Source organism: Aspergillus flavus, chromosome 6 (assembly GCF_009017415.1).
Source record: "Aspergillus flavus chromosome 6, complete sequence".
Lineage (NCBI taxonomy): Eukaryota > Fungi > Ascomycota > Eurotiomycetes > Eurotiales > Aspergillaceae > Aspergillus > Aspergillus flavus.
Genome location: NC_092410.1, coordinates 24,869 through 35,407, shown reverse-complemented (window position 1 = coordinate 35,407; position 10,539 = coordinate 24,869). Strand labels below are relative to the sequence as shown.

At 41.9% G+C, this 10,539-nt stretch overlaps 3 protein-coding genes across 3 annotated transcripts; 2 read left to right on the top strand and 1 right to left on the bottom strand.

Moving 5' to 3' along the window:
• The first annotated feature begins 895 nt into the window (after nucleotides 1-895).
• Nucleotides 896-1,971, top strand: F9C07_2166715 (secretory phospholipase A2). Its single transcript, XM_071509330.1, has 2 exons — nucleotides 896-1,030; nucleotides 1,085-1,971. The coding sequence occupies exon 2, from the start codon at nucleotides 1,091-1,093 to the stop codon at nucleotides 1,553-1,555; it is 465 nt and encodes a 154-aa protein (XP_071367586.1). The 5' UTR covers nucleotides 896-1,030; nucleotides 1,085-1,090; the 3' UTR covers nucleotides 1,556-1,971.
• A 1,318-nt stretch (nucleotides 1,972-3,289) lies between these two features.
• On the bottom strand, nucleotides 3,290-5,009 carry F9C07_2285634 (uncharacterized protein). Its single transcript, XM_041294392.2, has 3 exons — nucleotides 4,795-5,009; nucleotides 4,563-4,745; nucleotides 3,290-4,506 (listed from the first exon to the last, which is right to left on the bottom strand). Exons 1-3 carry the CDS (start codon nucleotides 4,844-4,846, stop codon nucleotides 3,491-3,493), a joined length of 1,251 nt encoding a protein of 416 aa, XP_041149777.1. The 5' UTR covers nucleotides 4,847-5,009; the 3' UTR covers nucleotides 3,290-3,490.
• A 1,358-nt stretch (nucleotides 5,010-6,367) lies between these two features.
• F9C07_2285633 (uncharacterized protein) lies at nucleotides 6,368-9,152 on the top strand. Its single transcript, XM_071510770.1, has 5 exons — nucleotides 6,368-6,654; nucleotides 7,821-7,859; nucleotides 8,344-8,498; nucleotides 8,548-8,713; nucleotides 8,775-9,152. The coding sequence occupies exons 1-5, from the start codon at nucleotides 6,519-6,521 to the stop codon at nucleotides 8,849-8,851; spliced, it is 573 nt and encodes a 190-aa protein (XP_071367585.1). The 5' UTR covers nucleotides 6,368-6,518; the 3' UTR covers nucleotides 8,852-9,152.
• The last annotated feature ends 1,387 nt before the right edge of the window (nucleotides 9,153-10,539 follow it).

Here is a 10,539-nt window from a genome sequence, read left to right as displayed (position 1 = left end):
TGAAAAAGTCTAGAGAGGAAACTCTTTTTCGTTTCCAGGCTTTCTTTTTGGGCTAGATCGTTGAAGACCATTGTCTCAATGTGACCTGCAACATGCGAAAACAGCTTGTTTACTCTGTCTTTAAACCTCTGTCTTTAAACATGAAAGCTTCGAATGCCAAAGTTAGCATTCTAGTTGTCAGAAGACCTAACGGGTCAGAAAAACTAAAAGACTGCACTCAGGTGCTAAAAAAGAGAATTGGGAAGGGTGGGAAAAGCAGGCCTTGGGTGAGTGTCAACCAAATTTTCGAGTCTCCGACCTGCAAAAAAGGTTCGGGCTCATGGCCTTAACATCACTTGCAGCACCACCTAGACTCACAATTCATAATCAATCCGACTGCTTCATTTTCACGCACTAGAAACAATATTCCTGGTTTCATTGATTATTCACCTGAGTGCCTCTTGGTTCGGGTAGCTACGGCACAACAATTGGGAGATGAACAATGAGGAGAAGTTGAACTTATACTCTCTTATTTGTGCCACAACAACTTGTGGTAAAGATTATTGTTATAAAAGGGCTGCTATCTAGTGTGCACTTGGAAATAAGACAGTTTGAACGTAATTTGATTGTCAAGAAGTCTGTTAGCTTAGTAGTTATATCCGGATATTTAGCATAATGTCTCTGTATTTAGTATAGAATACACACAAGGGCAAGTCAATGCTAGATTGGAACTAGACATCAGTGCAGCAGGTAAGGTGACTGTTACACGGAATTTAAAGTTAAACCATATCTGCAATTAACTACTTTCACATGCTGTATACTACGTTATCATTTCAAACAAGTCTAGTTTTATCATTGATATCATCAGCATGAAATCATGCTTCGATCATACTTGGTTACCTTCTCGTTTTTCGTACTTAAAGCACCGTTATACGAGAGTCTGCTCCCACTTTCTAATAGTACTAGCCATTATTTGCATCTCCTTGAAAAGGGTTTACCATTTCTTTATACACCATTAACACCTAACGTGCAGATACCTATTTACTGGCAAGTCTGTACTCCAACGTATTTGGTTTTACATAACTAATTGAGGCCGTATAATAAGTTCGGCATGAGGTTCTCCATATGGACTACCCTCACCCTCTTTACAAGTACCAATGCTCTGCTGGCATCCTCAACTCCCAAAAGGCAAAATGAATGCACTGCCGCAACAGTGGACGAGCTTATCTTCAACACTAGTATCGAGGCTTTTAGCGCAGCTCGAGAGGCCAGGGAGCCCCCTTGTTTTGATTGGTCGTCTGATGACTGTACCATGGCTCCAGATATGCCAGTGGGATTTAACTTTGAGCCGAGCTGCAGACGACATGATTTTGGTTATCGGAATGTCGGCGCACAGGATAGATTGACAGAGGCCCTGAGGGAAAGAATTGATAATGCATTCAAGAAAGATTTGTACAATGAATGTAGGAGGCAAAGCGGATTTTCACAAGTTTGGAGACGTATCATGTGCCTGACAATTGCGGAAGTATACTACCGGGCGGTTGTCCTATGTGGGGATGGCAATTGCTTCGACTAGTGCTCATACGACGGTCTAATGCGGATTGTATCAGCCAATAAATAGCTTCTGAGAAAGGGACTGACTGCGAATTGCACGGCTTGCTCAAATTGATGCATTTAAAAAGGTATTCGTACAAGAGTCCATATTGCCAATATCTTAAAATGATGTGAAACAAATCAGTGTTTAGCACTCGCAGGCAGCCGTATCACGTTCTAGACAGGCATTAATTACTAGGTTACTTGCTATCAGTGAATGTTAATGTTGTTGAGAAGGAGTAATTTGAATCTGTCTGTGATATAACATATCTGTCTGGTATTGAGGTAGGGTACGTTCAGTGAAATGCTGGAAGCCTGTTTCTTTTCGTAAAAATAATAGGGATGCCAAGTGTGTAGTCTAGGAATACTGGAGGAGCTATTGTTTTGCACCAACACGTATTTGCACTAGGTGAGTTCCTTCTGCGAACACTCTATGTTGTGTTCTAAATTGTGGGTAAGGGATGCTGTATGTAGATTAAACTACGTTGAACGGTGCTGAAAAGAGAGGAGACACCTTCCTTTTCTTCCCACATTGCAGGACGCCTCTGATACTTCATATTTCACGTATTAATTCGTTGTAGAACCGGAGTTGAAATAAACACTGGATATTTCGTCTTTTTTTGAGGAATTCCTCATGTCCCTGACAAGCAACAGCGCCGACCTTTAACAAGTAGTTCCCAACTACTCCCTGCAGTTAAATTGACTACCCATTATTTAGGACTGGAAAAGGATTCGATATTACCTTTCTTGACGTTTCCATATTCTGTGAGTCTAGATTCCGGTTCGCAGACTCGTTGCCCATCTGGGCTCTAAAGAATGTATATCAACGCTGGGACTACAGAGAGCTCGACCTTTCATATAAACCATGGTTCCAACAAAATACTCGAATGGCCAGATCTTACTAAGCGCAACCGAACTGGATCTATGATACTTTGTGTTAACACAAACTCAATTTGCAATCCTTGACTCTGGTGAATTTAGTTAAAAGTTTGGGTTGGCATGACCGCGAAAGTTAAAATGCGCCTTGACTCAAAGCTAACTTTAAGGTTTGCGATATATATTATCTTAATGTGGTTCGGAAAAGTTCTCTACTAGTGTAAAATATATATCTAGTAGCAATCAATCAAAGCACTGAATAAGGTTAAGGCGTAGAAAATGTTTACCATAGTTATGCAATCTGTTTCTATGTAAATTTTATATGTGGATTCGTTGCAACGGTTGTTCTACTAAGCTTTTAACGCTACGCCCTCACCAGATATTATAAATACAGCATAAGAACGCATACTTTAAGCCTTTAGCTTAGACAACTTGGGTGACTGTCATATTATGTTTCTATAGACTATTGGTGTTGGACTCTGGATTTTAGTGGTAGTTTAGTAAGGATTATATTCTCATCTTCCTAGCACTGGCTTAGAATACCGCGATGGATTACAACCAGCGAAGTAATGACGTGCATATGATCATACTTGGCAATGGAATGGCATGCTAAATAGATATTCTAGAGTACCTGGCAGAGCTGCTTCCCCATGGTTTAGGCTATCCTCATAAATTCTAAGAGTCACCCGACTCAGAACCGACCTGGTATGTTTTGGATGAGAGAGAGAGCAAAAAAGCGGCGTTTTGACTGGTTTAAGTCCAGTTTCAGTGCAGGCAAATACCATGTAATTAATTCGAAGTGCTTAGACTGGAGTAGAATATTTCAATTCTACTTATTGGCTACTCAGATAATTTGGTAGGGCAAGGTAGTTAGTCGTGACAAAAGTGTAAACCCTATTGTAACAAGGGAAAGAGCTCAAGAAGAGGGTCTTGTCTTCCACTACCAATAAATACAAGGAAGAAAAAGGCATTCAAAAGTACAAAGTTGTAGCAGGCAGTCGTAGGTTGAAGTTGTAACTTATGTCAAGAGACAGTATATCCATCAGGGAGTATTTCGAGCATCATCCCACTCGTTTGGATTGACCTTCCTGATTCGCCCCTTCAAGTCATGTTCCACTTGGATCGCATCTATCTGCTTGATCTCCTTACCATCAGCTAGGACCCAGTATGGTCTGGTACCGCGACCTTTCACGACAGCCGAGGGCCATGATTTGAAATCCCGCTCCTCAATGGACTGGTGAATATATTCATTAGTAATATCCAGATTACCCTCGTCAGGTGGGTATCCAAGAGGTGTTCTAGGAGAATGGCCCAAGAACTTTTCGAAGAATCGTGCGAAGATACTTTTCGTTGGATTAACATCAACCAAGTGTGTCGCCCAAGGCTGAATCCCTGTTGACTGATGGTCATAAAAATATTCCAAGTCAATACCCAACTGCATGTTCTTGGTGCACTGTGCCACCATCCATGCCAGGGCAATATCAGAAAGACGAGGTTCTTCTGTCCCCCCACCTATATCAGAATGGTGTCCTGAAAACCAAACCTGGAGAAGCTCCTGTCGGCCATGGTTTTTGGGAAGGTGCCAAATTACAGGCTGGTATGCGTTTCTATCTTCATCTAGTGCTAATGCTTGGAACGCATACTCAACATCAGGCGATAATACTGTATTCGGTAGTTCAAGCTTCTCCCCAAACAGCCGGCTCGCAAGATTGTTGTGAAATGCCACCGTGTCCCACACCCCGATTATTTTAATAGTATACGGGGGCAATGGTTCACGAAAACCAACCTTTTCCCGCCTTTTTCTGTCCTTATACTTATCCTCCAATTCAGACGCAGGTTTGTGGTGTCGACCGTAGAATTCATTATACAGTGTTGTGAAGTTGTCCATCCCCCGTGGTGTAAGAAGGCCGAACCGAGTAACAAGGCCAGCTACAGCTCGTGCTGTATAAGCACCACGGGAGTAACCAAAGAAGAAGATTTCATCACCATCATCGTAATTATCGGCAAGGAAGGCATAAGCTGCGCGTACGTTCGCGCTAAGTCCCAAACCAAGTGCACCTATTCTAGGTTATTATGTTCCTCCTAAAGCATTTGCTAGTCCATGATTTACTTACCACCGCCTAGTTTATCGCCTAGCAGATTACCTGTTCCTACTCCTTTCTGGTAATAGACAATTTGTGAAATCCGCTTCTTGGCATCATTTTCTATAGTCACCGCGTCGCGACTGATCGCTCTGCTAATGCGAGTCACATTCGTGGGGGGCTTGAATGAGTCCCCGGTAGAATCTTGCCAGGTACCTATCATATCATCAGATATAATGACAGTTCAACGAAAGTATATACTAACCATCACAGCAAACAATAAGCCTCTTTCGCTCTGACCAAGGAAGGTCGGACATCCTGGGTAACACTGGGCCGTGCTTTCTACGCAGGTTTTATTGTTGGCAAAAAGAACACATTGTGCTTACATTTTCCAAGGTGCAGCGACCGAGTATTTAACTAGTTTTAGATCACCAAATACAACAATGGACTGTGGCTGCTACGCTGGTATGATGTTAAAGAATCTAGACCCTTGGGAGAATTTGGGTGTATCCGACGTCTTCAGTCTGTAAATCACTAGGTGAATGGTTTTGAGTCACCTGAGTGAAACAATGTCTTAAATAAACGTAACCATGAGGGGCGGTTCCATGTAATTTTTGTTGTTGTTGCTAAACTGGCTACTTTAGCTAGTGACATGATTTCTACAGATTGAATCTGTTGATGCCATAGGACAGGAGACTACTTCCTATTTGATTAAACATTTCCACCCGTTGGAAAGGTCTTCACATCATCTGAACTACCACTGTTTAAACGAATGAAGTGCACCGTCCTTCCAAATGGCTTAGTTTCTAAGCTATTGATCCCATTTTCCCTCATTAAAATCTCGACTATACAAAAAATATAGAAACTCTTCCTGTTGAGATAGTCCTGATGTGATACCTTTATTTGGAGAAAAGAAAAAAAAAAAAAAAAAAAAAACCCTTGCGTAGTACTAACACAATTGCTTCATGGGAAATTGGCCGCTCTTAAGTGCACTAGTGGTTGGCCAAGACTCAGTAAAACCTTAACTGAACTCGTGGTATGAGGAAGCCGCCAACGGTAATTGGTTCAGAATTTAGCAAAGCAGCTCATGCTTCTCAGATGACACTAGAGCCCAGATAACGCAGGCCTTATCTATACCCTACTTGACCAAATCAATATTGAGTCTTTTATTATCTAGTTACTAGTCTGATAATATGGTTTTGTCAACCATGTCTCTAAACGTATTAATTACTACCTACCATCGAAATAGTTTTTGCAGTAGATGAATTGCAATCCTTTTTACACATCTAGGTAGTAGCCCAGAGTAAATGCTAAATTTCAAAGTTTACCAATCCGGCTACAATAACTATTTGTTATTTTATAACCATAAGTGGGTTTTTGACAGTATTATAGATTGTTGGCTTATTGTGTAACAATCGAGAGAGGTGCATTGCTTAGTCGTAGATTGCTAATCAACAGCGGAGCTCAACACTATTCTATACTGCATTGTACTAGGCTTATTTTACTTAAGTACAATTTTCGATTCTTTCCATCAGCAGTGCAATTGGTTTAATAGGTAATCAAGTGCTCTGTTGCTGCTTTGTTTCGACAGCTGTAATCACGATACGGGCCTATAAAAAAAAGCTAAATTTGACGTGATTGATTTGGGGCAGGATTGTCTGGGTTCCGTCATATGGACATTGGCTACCATGAAGATCGTATGATCTATGAAGATACTGGATGCCTCGGCCCATCTATAGAAGGAAATCCATAACATTTATCAAGAGCTATTCTGACGCTCGATCATAGCGTTTACTACAGAGAATACTTGATATTCCTATACCACCAGGCAGTCGAGCAATTAAGCCAGCACCAAAAACACCTTACAATATCAAGCAGCTAAAAAGGTAGGCAATCAAGGGAGTACTAAGAGGTCATGCACAGAGCCCTTGTTCTCCTACTAAAGCTGGTTTAATTAGCTGATTAAGAGGTGTGAAATTATATACAACCATGGGGCTATTTAACTCGAGAAAATCAATATTACAGGCTACAGTCTTGGAACTACAGCAGAAAAAAAAGCTATCTAATCGTCAGATAGCTTATACAGAGGGCCTTTTAGTCCAGGAAGATCGGGAGTATACACAGCGTGAGTTGAGGATGATGAAGCTCAAGATACTGCACCCATAGATCCGTAGCTATTTATCATTAGACCTCGCGTATGAGCGCCCCCGCGCTGCAGTGATCGTCACGATGAGAAATAATTCAACAACTCTAAGGCGAAAAGTGAGGTGTCCACTTTAGTCAGCAGGGTAGCATGGGTTCTTGAACGGATGTACACAGAACCAATGAGCGACTTCGACCATATTTCGATGCGGAAATGAGGTATGCGCTAACTTGACTGCAACGTGTTTTCGTCATTCGTCTTAAACAGGTGTTACCCGCTACGGTTATGACAGATATTTTTGAGTTTTACTAGGGATAATATATCCATTGAGGCACAAAGTATAGATGGGTCTTCAACCTTGGATCATTGACATTTGGCGCTAGCATTGATCTGCAAGCATCTGTAAAAAGCCAACAACTGTGAGTGGTCAGTTTACAAAGTATATAATGAAGAATCTGATAGATTCTGGTACAAAGACAGTTCTATTCCTTTGCCTTTGGTGTGAATTGGAGCTGCTATTTCTAATTCTGTAATGAGAGAGCGCACAGAGCTATGCTGAAGACAGCACTTTATACCAGTATAACATCACGGATAAACCCTCTCTCTTTTTCTCTTGATTGCATAATAGTAAATGGTTTCATCTAGGATCCTCAATCCCCCAGTAAATTGCTGGACTGGAGCCCTTGTATGATACTCACGTACTGGTTCATCGGGCAGATGATCACAAAAACCAGTGTTTCTGCTTATTCGTCTCTGAAAGCTCTTCCTTGAGTCGATGCTGGCCCAGAAGCTACGGAAAGAGCAAGTGGACAATCGTGCACCAAAAGCCTTTGTTGCATCCAACTCTATCATAACCAGTACCACAAGAACTTATCCATGCTCATTTATTAGATTTTAAAGTGACATCCAGAATTTAGTTACAGTAGGTTAGTATACACCGGTACAGGGCATCACTCCCGTAACTCATGCTTCCAAACCTTTGTGGACTTGTTGAGTCCGGTCTGTCTTGAGCCGGTGAGGAGTCACCGAAGGCCCCAGGTAAGTGCGAGTAAAGGTTCATTTGCAACTTACTATAACTTAGATGTCACGATCAGGACAAATACGCAAGTACTATGTTGCAATCCTTTCCAATTCACTAGGTTCACTAGTCACCCGCGAAAGGCAAGAACTACACGTTGACTACAAGAGTGAGATCATTATAGAATGTCACTGTAACATTTAAGTCAATAAAGTGGGTAATAGGATCGGACATAGACTTACAACAGTTTACTATCTGGCTGCATAAGACTTGGCGTGGGTTAAAAGCTGCTTGCATCATCTTCATTGTCTAGACTTACAACTTGTCATGGTCTAGACCATGTATTCGGACTAAAAGCCAATGAAGTAAAGACTAAGATGCTGTGAGGGTTACCTCAACCAGTAGGCCTGGATGTTATGACTGATCATACCTACGTAATATTACTTTGTCTACCAGTACCTAATATGTAATCTTAGACTATAAATATAGGCAAAATTTCCTCTCGGTGTTTATCAACTCTTCATCAGAAATATTCCAGTACATTGACAACCAGTTAAACTAGCATCCATAACGCACAATGGCAGAACGAACTGGTGAAGTCCGCGCCGGTATGTATGAGGAATCACCTGACTGATCTTTGCTAACTCAGCCAGGATTTGTTGTCGCCGTGGAACAGGAGGCAAAGAAGGACGGCCATCCTACTGTCTTCAACGCCAAGCAAATCCCAACAGTCAATTCTCTGCCTATAGCCCCTCCTGTTGATTCCCGGGCTGTGCATGAGGTTGATTTCTCCTTCGGGCCAGCCAAGGAATGCTTGATGCTCCCCCACTCAAGATTATATTCTGACTAGTTTTTAGATTGTTGGCTATATTGATACCAGCACTTTGGAGGTAGGTATCCGGCTTGAGGTATTTGGTGCGCATATCCTCAACCTTTTCGGCAACTTGAACGACGGTGTTGTGGGAAGGATTGATCTCTTCCTCGCGAAAGGAGAGGTACGGCTATATTTAAAAAATGGAAATGGTACAGCCAATTCTAGGTATTCTTCCTGTCTTTTAATCCAATTTACTGATACACAGCGCAGAGGTATGGTTTCACTATGATGTTAGTGTGAGATTTGATGGCCATTTTAAAGATGACATCAAACTCCTGACCATCTAAGTCGGAAGAGGAAAGCAAGGTGAAAATAAGAATGTATTGAAGGCTCGATTTGCTTTTTTGGGAATTTGATAACTCTCTCTTGTTACTGTGTGGTATACAGTGATAGGCCCAGCCTTATCATTGAGAAAGCAGACGAGTCTTGCCTGCCGTAATGTAAATTTATTAATGGCTAGCTTTGAAAACCTGACAGTTTTGTTTCGGAGCTTTTCCAACCCAATTAACAAGGTTATGTTAAGATAAAGGCACCAATATTTTCATTTACTATCTGGTTGATCTTGGTTCTAGACTCCGGCGGAGCCCAACCCTTGTCACTGCCATGGCTCAAAATATGATTATCATATTCTTCAAGCTATTCCACAATCTAGAGCTCGCAGCAAGAGTATTGAAACTGAAGAGAGCAGAAGAAAGAATCGATATCCGAACAACACAATCCACCAAGAAGAGCATGTAACTAAGCGAGCCGGTCAACTTGAAGCCTGCTAATGGAATGCGGCACCCCGCGCGTCTTTTTCAGAAATGAAACTTTTCGACCACTAACCATACAGCCAAAAATGCTTAAAAGCACAAAGGCTCAAGCGGAGCAGGAATAAAGGATCTTATTAGCCACTTCAGCTTCAAAAGATTAGAACATAAGCAGTATTCAGGAAAACTCACGTCTTTTTAATGTTCCTTATTGTACGCCTCAAGAACGATTAAGGAGCATACCTTTCGCGCTGAAGCACGCGCCAATGGCCATAAAATGACTCAAAATGAAGAGGAATCATTGGTACACTCGACTATATCATTATATCGACGTGGAGCCGGGAGGCGCCGGGGGGGAGGGGGGGGGGGGGGGGGCATATACCAAAATGGCCAATATTCTACTTGCTAAACGTGGCGATACCGCTCCTACTACAGTTGGTGAAAAATGGGTATATGATTTGATTCAACGCAGACGCAGAGATGAGCTAAAAACTCGTTTTCCCGCCGCTGTAGCAATGAACGCGCTAAGTGTAAGGATGCCGAACTTATACGTAAGGGGTTCAATCGGGCTCAGATCACTATAATGCAGTATGGCATTAGACCGGACAATATCTACAACGTTGATGAGACTGGTGTTGCAATAGGCTCGATATTTACCACTAAACTAGTTACCAGAGCAGGAATGTATGGAAAATCTAAACTACTACAGCCAGGAAATCTGGAGATGAGTTATTTATATTGAGTCTATTGACTCTACTGGTTGGGCCCTTCCACCTTGTATTATCTTTAAAGGCGAGGACCATGTTGAGGGCTGGTAGGAGACGGATCTACCACCACATTGGCGTATGGAAACAGATGCAAATGGTTAGTCGACCGACGTAATATGTCTAGGTTGGTTACACCAGACGTTTATACCTACTACTGGTCGATATACTGGCCGATATTGCCTTCTGCTACTTGATGGGCATGGCAGCCATTGACAACTCGGTTCGACGATCAATACGGGCATGATAATGTCACTCAGAGAGATGGCTACTGAGCAGGCTGGACCAAGTGTCCAGACATTAGGTTAGAGTAATACAGCCCCGTCTGTAAAGGAAATTACTAATACCAACGGCTTCTTGTGTTCGCCAGAATTGCAAAGGTAGAATAACATTTGTTTTACTTATTCTTTTATTCTAGTGACTTTATACTGTAGTGCCTTACCAATTACAGCCCTTCAACCT